The 19,042-nt window shown below is 37.5% G+C and overlaps 2 protein-coding genes across 2 annotated transcripts in view; one reads left to right on the top strand and one right to left on the bottom strand.

Annotated features, from left to right (window-relative positions):
* LOC136678233 (ras GTPase-activating-like protein IQGAP2) overlaps positions 1–19,042 on the top strand; it is a 66,495-nt gene that overhangs the window by 38,628 nt on the left and 8,825 nt on the right. Inside the window, exons 13-30 of the mRNA XM_066656200.1 lie at positions 603–769; positions 1,314–1,438; positions 1,531–1,694; positions 8,359–8,449; positions 8,957–9,124; positions 9,914–10,056; positions 10,650–10,820; positions 11,011–11,094; positions 12,583–12,654; positions 13,023–13,092; positions 13,366–13,574; positions 13,729–13,881; positions 14,343–14,506; positions 14,706–14,930; positions 15,238–15,378; positions 15,919–16,003; positions 16,167–16,399; positions 18,086–18,218. Of these exons, the coding sequence (XP_066512297.1) occupies positions 603–769; positions 1,314–1,438; positions 1,531–1,694; positions 8,359–8,449; positions 8,957–9,124; positions 9,914–10,056; positions 10,650–10,820; positions 11,011–11,094; positions 12,583–12,654; positions 13,023–13,092; positions 13,366–13,574; positions 13,729–13,881; positions 14,343–14,506; positions 14,706–14,930; positions 15,238–15,378; positions 15,919–16,003; positions 16,167–16,399; positions 18,086–18,218 (2,598 nt within the window). The remainder of the gene's footprint in view (positions 1–602; positions 770–1,313; positions 1,439–1,530; positions 1,695–8,358; positions 8,450–8,956; positions 9,125–9,913; positions 10,057–10,649; positions 10,821–11,010; positions 11,095–12,582; positions 12,655–13,022; positions 13,093–13,365; positions 13,575–13,728; positions 13,882–14,342; positions 14,507–14,705; positions 14,931–15,237; positions 15,379–15,918; positions 16,004–16,166; positions 16,400–18,085; positions 18,219–19,042) is intronic.
* On the bottom strand, positions 2,970–6,208 carry LOC136677806 (proteinase-activated receptor 3-like). Its single transcript, XM_066655455.1, has 2 exons — positions 6,142–6,208; positions 2,970–5,467 (listed from the first exon to the last, which is right to left on the bottom strand). Exons 1-2 carry the CDS (start codon positions 6,206–6,208, stop codon positions 4,392–4,394), a joined length of 1,143 nt encoding a protein of 380 aa, XP_066511552.1. The 3' UTR covers positions 2,970–4,391.

Here is a 19,042-nt window from a genome sequence, read left to right as displayed (position 1 = left end):
GATTGTTATGTCATATTTCTTGTTTGTTTTTTGCATTTGTTTTGTGGCTTTTATGTTGTTCATATCAATGTTGGAATTATATTGTATTGACTGTAACTAGGAAATGTATTGTGATACAAATGTAGCTAATTTCGATGCAAATTTAATAATTGGAATCTGACATATTCATAAATGTATTATAGACAATAATTATGTTGCTATAAACAACTCTCATGTCAGTCAGTATTTAGTAATACTTGAGCCAATAAACAAATCTAATTGGTTTTTGACAGATTAAAATGAATCTAATACATCAAATGTTTAAAATTTATATATTTAAAATTTATATATTTCCTCTTAAATCCTCTCCTTTTCTTGAGTAGCCCTTTTGCCAGGCTGTAAGTGTATATAAGAATGTTTTTAATTATATTAATTATTTATATGATTGACTGTAAATAAATATTAATTCAGGTTTGGTTCTTTCATTTTTAAAATCAAATTTCAGTATAAGTGAAGGTTTATTGGAAAATTAATTACTATTGCATTGAATTCTAAACTCTTGATTTCTCTTTCAATATTTGCTTGATTTTTGACTGCCATATTGATAATGGTTTTTGTCTCAGAAAAAGGCAGGCCTGAGCCATGAAGAGCTGTGTGTTGCGGTGGAGATGTTGTCGGCAGTAGTTGTGTTAAATGAGGTGCTTGACACCAAGGACTCTGTGGCAGTCACTGAGCAGCTTTGTGACTCTCCTCTACGTTTCAGCAACATCGACCATGACAACATGCAGAGGTAATGGGGAAACAGGAGCCTGGTGAACACATCCCACTTACTTAGCCCTGTTTGGGATTAGTGTTTCAGAATTGCATTTCTGTAACACTTATGGCTGATTTCCAAGGGTAATTTATAAATGACCAAGATGGGGGTGGCTACATGACTAACATGGTGCTGTCACACAAAAACCTGTCATGGTTGAAGACATGAGGATGATTCTAACATGAATCACTATAACTGATATCACTATACTAGTAAGCTGAAACTGAAGTGTCACTCCATAGAGCAGTCTTTGACTCATTTTATAGTAGGTAAATGGTACTGGAATATTTACAGACCATGTGACTCACAGACAGTACTGAATCCAGATATTCTCTGATACTATTTACATTAATCCATCTCCAGATGTACAACTTACCTTGTCCAAATAGGGCTTAAGTCACTGAAGGTAAATAGAGCTTGGGCCAGTGTTGTTCAGATTAGAAGTGCTGAACTGCATCTGGACTGAATTTCATCAGTCCAGTTCAATAATGGGAAGGTATCCCCTTTTTTCCCTTTACAGATATGCAGACACGTTAATAAGCCTTAGAGCAGAATCTCTTGCTCGTGGACAGGAGTTCCTCTCATGGAATGACGTTCAGAAATGCATTGATTCTGTCAACTTTCAAGTTAACGAGGAGCATGAACGTAAGGGTTTCTCTATTGTTGTGTGTTTTGTTTTATATACTTGAATAAGACCCTGGATACAATGTGTTAATTTCTGGTGCACTTCTCTGCAGGGGTCATTGCCATTGCTGAGATCAATGAGGCCCTGAACTCCGGAGATCCAGAGAAAACTCTCGCTGCTCTGCTCCTTCCCACAGCCAAAATACAGGGAGTTAATCCAGACACAGCCAAACACTACCATGATGCACTGCTACACACCAAAGAACTTATCTGCAAGGTACTGGCATATTCGCCTGTAATATGTCTATCTAATCATTATTCCTATTTCAGATTTGACCTGACCTTTTTGTTTTGCGTTGTGATTGGTGTAGACTTAGCATAGCATTACCTAGGCTTTTATTCTCAGCTCAGGCAGAATCCCCATGTTTTACCAATAAAAACCCCTAAGACTACACTGGCCTGAATTTGTAATATCACAGAATATAGTTTGAATTGCTCTGTATAAGAGGGTCTGCCAAATGCCATAAATATAATGCCAGAGAAACACTGCAGTTCAATAACTTTAGTTTATCACTAATATGAATGTACAGTGATACCTTGATTTACGAGCTTAATTCGTTCTGTGACTGAGCTCGTAACTCAGTTTGCTCATATATCAAATTAAATTTCCCCATTAATATGAGTTAAAATGCTATTAATCCATCCTAGCCCCACAAAAAAACGTCAATTTTTTAATGTGTTTTTAAATAAGAAAAATTTATTTTAAATAACGAATAATGTGTATATATATATATATATATATATAAAACATAATAAAAGAGGATTAACAGCACGGTGGTACACTAGGTAGTGTCACAGTCACACAGCTCCAGGGTCCTGGAGGTTGTGGGTTCAAGTCCTGCTCCGGGTGACTGTCTGTGAGGAGTTTGGTGTGTCCTCCCTGTGTCCGTGTGGGTATCCTCCGGGTGCTCCAATTTCTTCCGGGTTTTCCAGTTTCCTCCCACGGTCCAAAAAACACATGTAGGTAGGCAGTTGGTGACTCAAAAGTATGTATATATATATATATATATATGTGTGTGTGTGTGTGTGACAGTCCAGTGTGTGTTCCTGCCTTGTGCCCAATGTTTGTGGGTAGGCCCAGAATTGGATAAGCGGTTACAGACAATGAATGAATGAGTGAATGAATAAAAGAGAATGTAAAGAAATAACTAGTTCTATTAAGTGTATTTACCTTGAAGATCAGATGAAGATGGTGGAGGAGGTTGGCGGAGTTAACTTAACTTACTCTATACACACTTAATGCTACAGTGCTACAAAAACAGCGATACAACAGAGATGCTTGCACAGCAAGATAACCAAGTGAACTGAATGCTCACTGGGCTACCTAGTGGCGGGTGGCGTAACCTCGTAACTCATATCTTGGCTCACATCATAAAGCAAAAAATCAGAGTGACAGCCTGTATCTCAATAAATTTGTTTACTGATTCTCTCATAAGCCAAGGTTTCACTGTATTATGTATTTAATTAATTAATTAATTAATTAATTCGTTCGTTTTCTTTAACCATGTCATACTGTTCAGGGCAGCTGTAGGTGTGGAGCCTACCCTGGGTCATTGGCCGCGAGACACGAACACACCCTAAAAACATTTTAATAACCTTTAGAAGAAGAAGAAGAAATACATTTATTGATCCCCTTAGGAAAAGTACTTCTCTGCATTTGACCCAACCGTGGTAGTGAACACACAAACACACACTAGTGAGCAATTGTTCACAAACACTAGGGGCAGTGAAAACACACACAACCAGAGCAGGGGGCTGCCAACCACCTCGGCCACCAGGGAGCAGTTTTGCGGGTTAGGTGCCTTGCTCAAGGGCACCTCAGCCGTAAATGAACTTTTCCTTGCTGTATCCCTGATAAAGGAGAATGCTCCTCTGCCTTGTCTATTCATGTTCCAGGATGATTTATGTCTCGGGTTAAAGTCAGTCAAATTTGTCTGGGACGCTCTTAACAAGCCAAGCACCTTAATATTTGTTACAGCATGTTCAACCTCTGTAAGTAAGCAATGCTAGTAATCACTTTAGCAGTCTCATTTACAAAAAACAAAACAAAATGATTGTTCAGAGTGTTTAGTGACAGAAGCACAAGGTACAAACACAGTCACAATTTTTCTGACAGCGAATTCCTGTCTCAATAACTGTTTTTTCAACTATATTCAAGATTTTAATACAAAAATAAATAATAATAACAAATAAAAGGATCTCTGTCCAGTATGCTTATATGCTAGACCTTCTCTGCTCACAGTAGAGAAACGGTATCTAGAGTTGTTAAGACAGCAAAAAGACCTCCAAATGTAAAAAACAAACAAACAAACAAAAAAAAAAAAACAAAGAAAAAAGCATGAAAGGAAATGGGGATATCGATGTATCCCTGCTCTGTTGGTAGGTGATATAGACTACTAACTACATGAAAGTCAAGACATACCAAAAGTGTTACAAAACTAAACAATTCACATTCAAACAGTGAATAAAAATGTACAAATGGGTTGAACGTCAGCCATATATAAACAGTCTGTTTTTCCTTATCATACTGTTCCACTCTGAACATGTTAAGATTCTGAATGTAAACAAACCACAGAGAGCAGCAGTTCCCCCCCAGATCCGTAGATGTGGCCATTTACTGTAATTGTGTAAACATTCTGAAGAGTGCAGTGTTTATTCCAGAATTTGAATCAGTATGGCGTTGTGAATGACTTGATGCTACAGCTCATTAATACAGATATACACAAGTATAAAATGCCACCTCAACAAGACACATAAAGTTGCTCTTCTTTACTAATGGCCACTTTTTTCCAAGTGATGTACTGGTGTGTAACAATAACATCCGTTAACCATTGTTGGGCTTTTTTAGACAAAGGAGAACAGCCATAGTTCCTTGAGGATAACAAAACACCCCGTTTCCCATGACACCTTTGATTTAGGCAGTAGCTGAAGCTCTTGGGGACATGTTTGCTAAGGAGATAAACTCCACTCTGGAGTTTGTAGTCTTTGTGATAAAGTAAGAGAGGAAGGGGTCCAGACAGCTGTGAAAGCAGCAGAGACATACAGCTATGCTGAAGTAAGTATAGAATTCATCCTGAAAGCTTATGTACATTCTCACATAGTGTATTAAGTGGATTGTGTTTGACGGAGTGAAACACATTAAAAAGATTGCAAACACTAATGTGCTTGCCTTGATGTAATGTGACCAATCACAGCAAGATCTCCTTAACTGGTAAACAATCGATCCATAGGCGAATGTAATAACTCCAAATGGAAATATGAATCCTAGACAAATAAGGGACAGTCTATAGGGTATGAAGAGGTTGTACTCCTTCTCTTTATAAGGCAGGACATCATGGCATGTGGTGATGCCCACGTTGGCAATGTAGTAGCTTTGGCGAACAAGGAGTTCTGGTGCCATGGCTGTAGCAAAAACCACCCATACAGTCAGGCTAGCCCAAATAGTGCAAGACCTCTTGGAAAGGCCCCTGTAGAGGAACGGATGGACCACAGCCAAATAGCGCAGCACACTAATACACATGTGGGCATGAATGGAACAGTAAATGTTACCATAAAAACAAGCAGTAACCAGTTTACAGGCAACTTCCCCAAAGATCCAGTCATTGCCATTTAGATGGTAGTGAATTTTCAGAGTAAGGGACAGCAACAGGAGAAGGTCTGAAACAGCAAGACTTAAATAGAGGATTGCGCTTGATAAGCTCCTGGTTTTACCGGTGAGACAGGCCAGCACCAGGCAGTTTAAAGGGATTCCTACCAGAACAGCAAATAGATAAGCAGCTGGAATGATCCTGGTGCTGAGGATCCCAGTGGTGTAGTTCATCCCATAACTGCTGGAGATGTTCGGTGGAGATGGAATTATGAGAACATGAGAGATGGAATCTTGAGAAATATTGTAAACTGATACATTATTTTTTCTTTCTCCATTGATTGTTTTTGGATGAAAATCTGGATGACTTCCATTTTTGACTTTTTTGACTTTGGTTTTATTATCTGTTGAAATGAAACACATACAGGAATTACCCAAGAATTCAAACACCATTATCTAATATTAAATTAATATATTTTTTTATATGACTAACTAGGGATGTATTATTTTTGAACTGTGAGGTTTTATGATTTTTTTTCTCATGTATTATGCTATAATGCTATAAAGCAGGTTAGTGTCGCAATCACACAGCTCCAGGGACCTGGAGGTTGTGGGTTCGAGTCCCACTCTGGGTGACTGTCAGTGAGGAATTTGGTGTGTTTTCGCTGTGTTGGTATGGTTTCCTCTAGGTGCTCCGGTTTCCTGCCACAATCCCAAAATACATGTTGTAGGTGGATTGGCGGCTCAAAAGTGTCCGTAGGTGTGAGTGAACTTATGTTAGGAATGTAGGTGTGTGATATCAGGCAAATTTAAACATCTGTCTGATACTGATAACATAAAAAAAAAAAAGATCTGGCAGTATCTATATGATTTTTCTATCATTGCTAATACCTACTAAGAATTGTTTAATTGTTGTTTTGTTTTTTCTCAGTTTAGGTTCTTGCTAACTATTTACTTTTTATAATAATGAAATAATTTAGTTTTTTTCTTCTAAAAAAATGAATTTCTTTTAAGGGGGGGGGGGTGATTTTTTAAAAAAGTAGGTGATTAAAAAAAAAAAAAAAAGTAAATGACTTACGTCTGGCATGAAGTGAGTCAGAGAGTACAAACAACACATACGTGAGCACCAGGAGAAGTTTGTACATCTTTGTCTCCTCTTTATTCCTTAGTGTTCAGAGTTGTCCATAAAACATTATTTTTCTCTTGGAAGAAACCATAATCCTGGTCCAGGATGTTATTAAAATAATGAAAGAATAAAGAAAATGCCAAAGACGTCTTGTGAAGGTCAAGTAATCCGTATGGTATAGCAGTCTTTGTAGATTGTCCTGTTTCCTGTTGAGGCTTGTCGTCAGTGGGCTCTGAATTCTTTGCTCTCTGTGTTAAACATGTCAGGAAGCATATTAACATTGTGGGTGGAGATCACTGTTAAGTGGTTCATTCCTTTTCCCAGTTACATGTTTGTTCTAGTTCTTGTTCTTGTTCTTCTTATTCTCAGTTATATTTCATTAGATGTGTTTATTTAAATTTTTTACATTTTTCTTTTTGTCACTGTATTAATCATAGCTCACATCTAGTCAATTACTCTTCCAAGTTTTCTGTTGAAAACATGAATGAACAGGAAAGTCTTTGAGGTTTTTTGAACTAATTTCTGTTCATTAACTGCATTTATCCCCATTTGGTTTTTCTACATCATTTGAACAATGCTACCCTGTAAACAGAGTGAAAATTACAGTAGTTTTTTTTCTCTCCCACCCCTCAATGACCTCTACTTTTTGATGCTCTATGCTTGTCATATTATGCAGAGAATAAAAATAGGTGATGATCTAGTCTCAGACTATGCTTGTGGTTTCTCAGAAGGGGAGAGGCATCTGTATCAGATTATTTCAGTTTCCTTTTCACTAACATGCTTATCCGACTTGGATGTTGTAATTGTGTGTAAATCGGCCCAAGATATTTCAAGAATAAAACTTGATATTTCAAGGTTTGCCACTTGATATCATCTTACGTTTAGTATAAAAAAAACTATACATTTTACTTGTTTAAAGTAATCTTATCTGGATAAACATACTGACTGATAATGCTGGCTAATTTGGAGAAATGTTCTTATCTCAGGAAATGATGTTTGAAACAAACCAAATGATCTAACAGTGGAATAAGTCAATTTCATTAAATATAAATCCTTGTAGTGAAATATATCTATTTTCATTCATTCATTCATTGTCTGTAACCGCTTATCTAGTTCAGGGTTGTGGGGGGGTCCGGAGCCTACCCGGAATACACCCTGGAGGGGGCGCCAGTCCTTCACAGGGCAACGCACACACACACATTCACTCTCACAGTCACACCTACGAACACTTTTGCCAGTCCACCTACCAACATGTGTTTGTTTTTGAACCGTGGGAGGAAACCGGAGCACCCAGAGGAAACCCACGCAGACACGAGGAGAACACACTAAACTCCTCACAGAATATGTCTATTTGTGTATATTTAATCTTCTTATAATTTGTTAGAATTAGTTATGATCAATGTTAAAAGTTTTGCTCAGCGAGTATTTTTCTGAAGCTCTACATAAACCTCTTCTCAAGTTTGAGAAGTGAAAAGTGTATTCTTCCAATTTAGATATGCAAGGGGTTACGAATCGGCTGGACCTGATAAACCAGGGGTGGGAAATCTTATCCACAAAGGGCCGGTGTGGCTGCTGGATTTTAGCCCATTCAGGCAAGAGCACACCTGACTTCAGTCCTTTATTTAGTTGGTCTCAGTAAAACAACCGATCATGTGACCTCCTGTTTGGTTAAAACAAAAACCAGCAGCCATACCGGCCCTTTGCGGATAAGATTGTCCACCCCTGTGATAAAGTATTCAGAGCTATTTAATTTTTAACCGAGTGTGTTTTAAATGGTGTAACACTTCCAGTCATTACAGTTCAGTTTTAGAGTTCCAGGAAAGTACCAGACTAAACACATGTGTTTTTACATATCACACTTGAGGCTATTCAGCCAGTCAGACCTGCGCCGTGACTCCAATGAATGACACCCACAGGGCAGGGCTCCAGACACCACTGCTCTGGGGCCCGGAAAATTAGCCCAAGGGACGTAATAAAATCTCTTTTGGGACACTTTCAGAATGACAGTGTTGCATGAGTTACAACCAGAAACTTTAAAAATAAGGAAACATTTTTTTTGTGTTCTGTTTACCTGAGCTCTGCTACCTGGAGTGTATATAAGTATATACATAGCTGTGTGTGTGTGTTAATTCTTTGATTAACTCAGAATTGCTTTTTATTTTCTTGCAGAAATCAGGTGATGAGTCTGCAGTACTGTGGCTGGATCAGATCCAGGAGGCAATCCATTCTGCAAACCAGGACCAGGAGGATGCTCTCAAATGTAAGGCTACATCTTAAAGGATATGATGGAGACTATGTAATATATTAATTTATATATTAGTTTCTAAATCACTACTGTGTTTGGCTATTTGAAACCTCCATTTAATCTTGTGAATCTTGCGATTGATTTATTTAAGTTGTATTTTTATTAGGGCCTCACTGATATAAAAAATGTGGGGCTGATTCCCATGAAAATTTGAAGGGCCTAAAAGGCAGCTAATATTTTGAATAATAAAATGTAATGTAATGTTTATATATTAGACATTCATTTCATAAATGAGACTGCAAATAATACCTTAGTACCCAATTAAAGTCATAATATCATACCTCCTCTGTATTTTCTAACATAGATTAAAAGTTTAGGAGCTCTTATTTTGAATGAGCTGCATGTGAAGAATAATTAGAATGCTGAAATTCATTATGATATAGTTATCATTGATAATAATAATTGACTGCTAACTGTTAATAATTTATGACTCTAAACTAACTCTGCTGTGTCTCTTTGAAGTGTCTGAGGCAGTAGCGGACATTAACAAAGCAATATCTGCAGGAGATGCGGAGGAAACTCTGATCACTCTACAGAACCCTAATGCTGGACTGAGAGGAGTCCTGAATGAATGTAGAAATATCTACCAAACGGGACTCTCACAGCTACAGGATCAACACACACAGCAAGGTAAGTGTCTTCATTTTACTATAGAGTTAAAATGAGAAATTGTAAGGGAGCAATCACTCTTTTTCACCAGTGATTCTTCTTTACCTTATGAAGCCGCCATTATACAGACCCTGATAGACTGCATGTATCAAAGACACTGTACTACACCTATTTTAACCTCGCCCACAGTGGGGGCCTTTTCTCTGTGGCCTAAACTGGTTCTTTCAGGGCTTACCAAGCAATTTGATACTTCATCTCATGAGAACTGATCTTATAAAAAAAAATTCATAAATGTAATTGTATGCATTATTTAACCCTTAAAAGGATTTTATTTAATGCTATGTTGTTATATGGATATACAGGGGGTCCTCAACTTACGACGTTGATCCGTTCCTACGTCGCGTCGTAAACTGATTTTTGGTGTAAGTTGGAACATACGTACATACTGTACGTAAATAACATACTGTAAGCACTTATCCTATCCTAACACCTATCCTCCTCGGTCCCGAGCCGCGTAACCGTGTATTCTTCCGTCGCGCACACCAAACGCGAAGTTCACGTTACGACGTTTACGACGCAAAACCACTTTAGTCGAAATAAGGCTTTATACAGTAAATGGGAGATGTGTCGTTACCACGAAACATCGTAACTCTAGACTGACGTAACCCGAGGACCTCCTGTATATCATTTTATTTATAAATAATAATATATATATACCAGAAATAATTCTGTGATTTTTTCTGGCAATTGCATTGTGCTGAACATTACAACAATACAACTCTGTACATGGTTCTCTTGCCTCCTTCCCAGGGAATGTTGAAAGTTTGTGGGTGAAGCACAGAATCAAGGACAAGTATGACTATTTCTACAACCTGGAAACCAAAGAAGGGACATGGGTAGAACCTGAAGACTTCGTACATGACAGCACACAGCTCACAAAAGAAGACATTCAGGTAGATGCTATTACAGTAGGACTTCTATATGCCATCAGAAAATGTAAGATTTTTTTAAACATGACATAGAATGAAATACAGTTTCATGCATAGACATCCATTATAGTTAATGAGGTGCCCCATTGTGTATATGGACATCTGTAGTCCACACACAACTTGCACTATGCTCCACAGAAGAGCATAATTTGAAATTGGACTCTAGACATGACCTTAAAATCACCATGCCAATAGCAAGTGTAGGATTGCATGGTGTGAATCGGCCAGCCCTGTTTTGATGAGCAGTGAAAATGCTTTCTTTGCTATAAAGAAACGCCATCCAAAATTGAGATGTGGAAGTGGCATTTGTAGTCTAGGACTAATCATTCAACATCAGTACCTGAAAACTGTCAAATCGTCACAGAAATGTTCTTCTGGTGTAAACATCAAGTGTAAATCTTCCTAGAAGAGCCCAGGTTGTAACTAGAAAAGGGGATGATTTCCCTATCAACACCTTCAATTTCACAAGAAGCATTTGTCCAAAAACAGTTTGGAGTGTTTACAAAGGCCAGTTTCCCAGAGCAATATTAACTCATGATTTTTATTATATATCGCAGGGTGTTGTGAGCAGTGTGACAGGGGAGTATAACCGAGAACAGATGTGGTTGGCCAATGAGCCACTCATCATCCAGCTACAAGCACAAACTCGTGGCTATCTGCAGAGAAAAGCGTACAGTGAGAGGTTGGCATATTTAACACAACAAGAGCCAAGCGTAATCAAATTACAGGTAATTGAAATCATGCAGAATACACTTTATAACACATTTTTCACTGTACTATTTTTATTATATTTATAACTATTAAAATTATTTAATGGTTTATAATTATAATAATGGCTTTTCTGTATATGGTTTTACAGAAAAGTTGACAGTTAATATTTGTATATCATCTATGGCTTGTTTTAACCCATATGTGCAGGCATCCTGGAAGGGCTATAAACAGAGGAGAGCCTACAAAGACAGACTACACACCTTCCAAAGCAATGTCCAGAGTGTGATAAAGGTAGTTTTCAGTATAATGTAGTTTTAGAAACATGTTTTCAGATAAAAATGTAAATCAAATTTTTACTTCATCAGTACTACAAATCTAATAGTTATTTTATAAACATAATTTAATGGTGCCAAATGTTTACTGTTCATTCAATATAAGTAGAGTTAATATATACAGATTGTGTTACCTCAACATAAAATGCATTAGCTGTTGCTGAGTACACAATTTAATTTGTTTGTAAATTAAACAACACTCTAGGTTATTTTGTGAGAATTGTCAGCGGTAACCAGTTTAACGCGTAATTTATTGGCTTTTATCTGTTTGTTCAACCCCAATTCCAATGAAGCTGGGATGTTGTCTAAAACAAAAATAAATTATACGAATTATACCAAAATATATAAACAGAATATGATTATTTGCAAATCCGTTTCAACCTATATTTAATTGAATACGCTACAAAGACAAGATATTTAATGTTCAAATGGGTAAACTTTATTGTTTTTTTTTTCAAATGTTCACTCATTTTGAATTTGAGGCCTGCAAAGCCTTCCTAAATAGTGGTGACAGGGGCAAGTTTACCACTGTGTTACATCACCTTTCCTTTTAACAACACTCAATAAACGTTTGGGAACTGAGGACACTAATTGTTGAAGCTTTGTAGGTGGAATTCTTTCCCATTCTTGCTTGAACAGTCCGGGGTCTCCGTTGTTGTATTTTTTTGCTTCATAATGCACCACACACTTTCAATGGGAGACAGGTCTGGACTTCAGGCAGGACAGTCTAGCACCCGCACTCTTTTACTACGAAGCCACACTGTTGTAACACGTGCAGATTGTGGCGTGGCATTGTCTTGCTGAAATAAGCAGGACGTCCCTGAAAAAGATGTTGCATGGATGGCAGCATATGTTGCTCCAAAACCTGTATGTACCTTTCAGCATTAATGGTGCCTTCACAGATGTGCAAGTTACCCATGCCATGGGCTCTAACACACCCACATACCATCAGAGATGCTGGCTTTTGAACTTTGCGCTGATAACAATCTGGACAGTCTTTTCCTCTTTGGATGGAGGATACGATGTTCATGACTTCCAAAAACTATTTGAAATGTGAACTCGTCAGACCACAGGACACTTTTCCACTTTGTGTCCATCTCAGATGAGCTCGGGCCCAGAGAAGCTTGTTGTTGATATATGGCTTTCGCTTTGCATTGGAAGAGTTTTAACTTGCACTTGTAGATGGAGCTACAAACTTTGTTCATTGACAATGGTTTTCAGAATGATGTCAGCTTTGAATGTTCCAAACAGGTGTTTTTTTGAGCATTCCTCAACTTTCCCAGTCTTTTGTTGCCCCTGCCCCAACTCTTTTGGAACGTGTTGCAGACCTCAAATTGAAAATGAGAGAATATTTGCAAAAAACAATAAAGTTGATCAGTTTGAACATTAAATAAACATTAAATTGTGGTTGTATTTATAATAATGCAATGTCGTGTTCATAAATCAGTTACAGTCCATGGTGAAAATGTGGAGAGCCAGGCAAGCATACACAAAGAGACTACAGTATTTCAAAGACCATGTAAGTGATCCAGAATTTATATAATTTAATATTTACACTGATCAACCATAACATTATGATCACTTCCTTGTTTTAACACTCACAACAGTGGCGTCCTGTTATGACCATTGAAGAACATGGTGAATTTGGGAAAGAAAGTATAAAGAGCAAGAAATGGGACAATAGTCTGTAATTATAAAACTACAAAGTGCTCCTCTATTGTCAGTTGAACTCCAGAGAATGGACAGTGAGTGTAGAAACAAGGAGGTGGTCATAATTGTATGGTTGATTGTTGCATATTGTGAGGTTTTTAAAGTACATATTGAAGGTTTATGATAAAAATTCAGAAGATTAAATAGGAATATTAACATTTACCTTTTTATCTCTAGGAAAATGAGATAGTGAAGATTCAAGCTTTTTTTAAGGCAAACAAAGCCAGAGATGATTACAAAACTCTGAGTAAGTAAAGAGAGCCAAGTGGTGTGTGTGTGTGTGTGTGTATGTATGTATGTATGTATGTATGTATGTATGTATATATATATATATATATTTATATATTTATATATATATATATATGTGTGTGTGTGCTTTTATTTATGCTTTTACAAACCAACTGACTCACAAATTCACTCACTTGTATTTAGCAGGCTGAGATTGTCCACAAGGGGGCATCATTGATATTAATTTAGCTTTTGATTATTTTTAAATTATCTTTATTGATGTGTGTTGTAGCTGGTGCTCAAGACCCTCCTCTCTCTGTGGTCCGCAAGTTTGCCCACCTGCTGGAACAGAGCAGCCTAGATTTGCAAGAGGAACAGGAAATGACACAGCTCAGAGAGGAAGTAGTAACAAAGATCCGTGCCAATCAACAAATGGAGAAGGACCTGAACCTGATGGATATTAAAATTGGCCTGTTGGTGAAAAACAGGATCACACTTCAGGTTGTGAAATTGGAATTTATTCCCTGTGATACCCTAACCCTGTGAAATAATATTTGCATTTCTAAGTAGAGAAATATTTAGACGTTTAAGTCCTATCTATACATTCAGAGGAATTTGACTGAATAGGAAACTATTTCCTGCACTATTCCAACAGGACGTGGTGTCACTCAGTAAGAAAATGAAGACAAAAAAGAACAAAATGAACAAAGAGGATCTGGCCATGGGTGACAAGCAGGGCATCAAGGGTCTGAGTAAAGAGAAAAGGAAAAGACTGGAGGCTTACCAACATCTCTTCTACCTACTACAAGTAAGGATTTGACTAAAAGATTTAAATGGTTTTGGTCACATAGTTTTTAAACTAATTAATTCTTAATTGAAGTAATTGTAATAAATCCTAGGAGTTAATAAATCCTTATAGGAGTTTTGGTTTGTAAATTTACACTACAGTGAAAATAGGAGTACACATTTGATTTTATCTAGACTCCATTTTAGTATGTGTAGTAACATTTAAATTAAAATGTGCTCTCAGGCTTTTGTAAAGGACTTCTTTATTTTGATCCCCATTGTGTTCCACAAAGTGGTCACTAGTTTTTCTGCAGTCCAAGCAAAAGCAGTAATAATCAAAATAAGACAAACATTTTTAAAATCATCCTAAATCAAAAACAAAACACCCAAAACTAAAAATAAAACAAATACGTACCCTAATACCAAAAAAATCTCAAAATATTTGGTGTAAATACTTACATTGTCTTGTTATTGTTGAAACAGACAAATCCTTCATATCTGGCCAAGCTCATCTTTCAGATGCCTCAGAACAAGTCTACCAAGTTCATGGACACAGTGATTTTCACGCTGTATAACTACGCTTCTAACCAGCGAGAGGAGTACCTGCTGCTCAAGCTCTTTGAGTCAGCCCTCCGGGAGGAGATCAAGTGAGAAAACACATGATTTTTATCATTTTATCATGTACAATTTAGGAAGTGATATGAAGTTCCCAATATATTTTAAATTAATTTGCCAAATGAAAATGACAGATTATGCTTAGTTCATTTTCTCTTACTTTCAGTAACATGCCAGTCAGACAGAAATAACACACAGCTCTTTTAATTGTTTAATTGTTGTTACTGGCAGGTCAAAAGTGGACCAGGTCCAGGACATAGTCACAGGGAACCCTACAGTCATTAAGATGGTAGTCAGCTTTAACCGTGGAGCTCGAGGACAGAACGCTTTGAGGCAGCTGCTCTCTCCAGTGGTCAAAGAAATCATTGAAGACAGAAGCCTGTGCATTAACACTAACCCAGTAGACATCTACAAAGCCTGGGTTAACCAGCTGGAGACAGCTACTGGAGAGGCAAGGTGGGTGCTGGCACTCAACTGTTTTAACATTGTGATCAAATACCCAGGCACTTTATATATTTATATTTAACGTCATGTTGATCTATATGTGTATATTTAGAAATTAAAGCTGATACTTGACCGGTACTGAAAATTATATCATACATATTAATACTGTTTAAAAATCACTAAATAAATAATTTGCTTTAGCAAACACAGTTTAATAAGATGAGTAAAAAAAGTATGTCTGTGGTGGTGTGAATGCTGTTATATTAATTGTTTCTTTTCTATTGTTTCTTTCTTTTTGTTTGTTTGTTTGTTTGCTCAGTAAACTACCCTATGAGGTCACACCAGAACAGGCTTTATCTCATGAGGAAGTGAGGGCCAGGCTGGAAACATCCAATCAGACACTGCGCTCCGTCACAGACAAAGTGCTAAATTCCATCACGTCATCACTGGACACCATCCCGTAAGTGTTAGAGGCTGTCAGCCAGACACATGCTGTTTTGGGCATTTGATATTGCACTCGTTTGATATGTTTTCCATTGATTCACTGAAAGACTTGTTTTCCGATGATTATCTGTAAAGGTTTAGTGTTCATTCTCCACTAGAGCGCAGTGTTGTTTTGCTAGAGCTGAAAACTAGACTGAGGTTCACAGGATCACTTCAGTTTAAAAAAAGGTTAAACCGGATTTTTACTACTTTCCTTAGCAGATCAGAAAAGTAAAGCCACAGATCTGTGAGAGTTTTATGGAAAACCATGCAGTGTACACAGCGCAGACATCTATTGACTAAAACTTGCAGCTCTAACAATACAGCTTTAACAAGTCCTAATGTGAATTAAGTTAAATGACTTAAAACCAGGAGGAAGACCTTATATACATTTATGTATCTAGACAAGCCCAATGTTTGGACTTGTCTTTATCATGTATATGGCATTGGCAAATCTATAAAAAGCTCACCTATTACATTTTAATTGTACACTGATGGTTATTATTTTTTCATTTAGCTATGGCATGAGATACATGGCTAAGGTTCTGAAGGATACACTTCATGAAAAATTCCCTGATGCTTCTGAAGATGATCTACTAAAGGTCAGATATGAAATATTTCAATAGAGTTTCTCATCTGTCATTAACTAGATACAGTGTTTGTTGCTTAAAAATCATCCTGAATCATAGCGCCCCAAACCCTGGGGCTCATTTTTTTGGTCCCTGCAATGAAGCTGTTCTTTCTTTGTGTTTAATTTTGAAACAGATTGTAGGGAACTTGCTTTATTACCGGTACATGAACCCAGCCATAGTGGCTCCAGACGGCTTTGACATTATAGACATGACTGCCGGAGGTCAGCTGCATTCTGACCAGCGCAGGAACCTGGGCTCCGTGGCTAAGATGCTGCAGCATGCTGCCGCTAACAAACTGTTTGAAGACAGAAGTGACCACCTCAATTCCATGAACAGTTACATCTCTGCCACTTACCAGAAATTTAGGTAAGAAGACAGCATACTTAAGAGGTTTAAGTCAAAGATTGGATTAGGTTAATCTTCTGAAAACCCTGTGAAAAGCATGATATATTAAAATAGTTTTTAATATGTTTATATATTATATATGTATTATAACACTAAACATGGGTGTTGTGTGAAGCATTCAGCAAAGTTTAAATAGAAAACACAAAGCAGATATATTATAAAACACTATATAATCAAGTTCTCAGCCCATTTACAGACACAACATCAATCTGAAATGTCCTGTGAGGCTTGGAGCAAATGGATCATTTACTGAGCTTGTTTTACTCGGTGTGAGACATGGAATAAATGCAGAGTTTATTCAGGAGTTTATATGCAGAGTTTATACAGAGTCTCTTATGAGAATTAGAATTAGAATCACTTTATTGGCCACAGTGCTTGCACACAGAGGAATTTGTTCTCTGCATTTAACCCAAGTCCTGCAGTGAAACACACACACATACACACACCAGTGAAAACAAGGGCAGTGAGCACACACGCCCGGAGTGGTGGGCAGCCTTAGGCTCAGTATGACATGAAGAGAGCCAAGTTAGCCTTGTTACTGGTCAGAATAAAGGTTACGTAACCTTTCCCCATTTAAGATTGCCCATTCTACAATACAGCAAAGTTTATTAGACTTTCAGAAGATATTCATAAGAAATAGTTTGTAAATTGAGCAGCCAGATTAATTTAATTTAATAGAAAACCAAGATACAGGCTTTAAAACTATGCCTGTTCATATATGACTTCACATATTTGAGTACAGATAGAAAACAGCTTCTTTAACAATTACAGAAAGCTTTGACTAACTCTAATTTCCAGAAACAATATATGTGCGATTGTGCAACCGTTGTGGGCATTTCTGAGAAGTCTATGTGAGCTAAGGAAGTGTGGGACAGCCGTTCTCAATGCTGGTGACCCGCTGGTCAGCAAAGGTTCATCAGAAGTGGAAACTGAGGTGAAAAGAAATGAATTGGTTTTGTGTTGATGTGTGGCATCAGCAAAGAGGAGAAGTGTGTGTGTGTGTGTGCTGTATTAAAGGAAAAGTGATTTCACAGGACACCGCCCTCACTTATTACTATCACTGCTCCCTCTCCTGCTGTTTGAGTCACACATGCTGGAAATCCCCAACTTCAGGACCTTTCTTTTTCACCTCTCTCTGTTTATGCTGAATATAGGAAATAAAATAATCTTTTAAGTGTGACAACAAACAGTGATTTAATGTCACTGACACTGAACTCAATTTACCCACAACTAATTCAACAACATGCTTGTTGTCAGCTAGATTACCCAAAGAAGGGTTTCCACAAACCCTCTCTAGTGTACAATGGTGTGCTTTAAATGAATGTTCTATGGCATCCACCTTTTTATCACAGCGACTTTCTTTCAGTTTTTCGAAAGAATCTGCAGTGATATTTCACGCCTCTGGTAAATATTTCCAAAGTTCAAGACTCATTGATTTCCTTAGAAATATCTCAAGGCGCCATTTCACAAATCCTTTGTAAAATGGTTGAGGTGTGTTTGAGTAGAATGTTAGTTTTCTTACATATGAAATGAATAGCCTGTATGTAATGGGTGTTTGCTAGAAATTAAATGAACACAAAGCTGGTGTCTGACTTTACCAGTACTGAATTTATTCAGTTCAACAACTAGGATTTGTTATTCTTGCAGGCTGTTCCTCCAGGCTGCATGTGACGTCCCTGCACCAGAGGAGAAGTTCAACGTGGACGAGTACTCTGACATGGTGACGCTCAGCAAGCCTGTCATCTACATCTCCATTGAGGAGATCATCAACACTCATTCAGTAAGCGTTGACTAACACAATAATATGAGCATTTCACAGAGTCATTCTGTGATGATCAGCATTAGTGAGCTGGAGGGTTTATACGTGACCATGACTCCGTATGAGTCAGTTTGCTACAGAAAGCCTACAGACACACTGTCACTACCAGCAGCGTTCATTAACTAGATGTGTGTGAAGAATGGACATGATGTCCTGTGCTTGTATTCTGTCTAGCTAGTGAGAGTGATTCAGACGCTCTGCCTGCACATTTGTGGCACTAAATCATTTAATGTACCTTTGTGTCCATTCTGTATGAAAGTTTTTTAAGAAGAAAAGGGAAGTAGATGGAAATATATAGGTTTGTTATTTTTAAAACTATTGGTCTAATTACATAAGAATTAGAAACAGATAAGTGTACTGTAGTTTTTATCTGATCTCAAATCAACTCGATTAAGTGATGTTTAAAGGAACACTACATAATCATTTTACCTTAGAATTACAGCTTCTTCTAAATCTGAAGCTGTGCTTGGTAGAATAGAGCCTCTGTTGCTGCTACTCCAGGCTCAGCACTGCAGAAACTGCACTATGTAACTTTTGGTGGAGGGTAGGAAACCCTTGCCCTCCCCTCCCCACTGATTTCAATACAGAGCTGTGAAAGTGGTACTAGGGGGATCCCCAGGAGCAAATTACCCACATCTTACCTAGTGCTACTTTAAGAGTGAACAAAGCACAGGCCACTATTATTAAAGACATTGACAGTGTTCTTTAGTCCATTAATCCCAGTAAGCCAGGGTGCAGTGCAGTAAAGTCATTCATTCATTCATTAATTCATTATCTGTAACCCT

The sequence above is a fragment of the Hoplias malabaricus genome, chromosome Y (assembly GCF_029633855.1).
Source record: "Hoplias malabaricus isolate fHopMal1 chromosome Y, fHopMal1.hap1, whole genome shotgun sequence".
Classification (NCBI taxonomy): Eukaryota; Metazoa; Chordata; class Actinopteri; order Characiformes; family Erythrinidae; genus Hoplias; species Hoplias malabaricus.
This window is presented reverse-complemented; position numbering and strand designations above follow the sequence as displayed.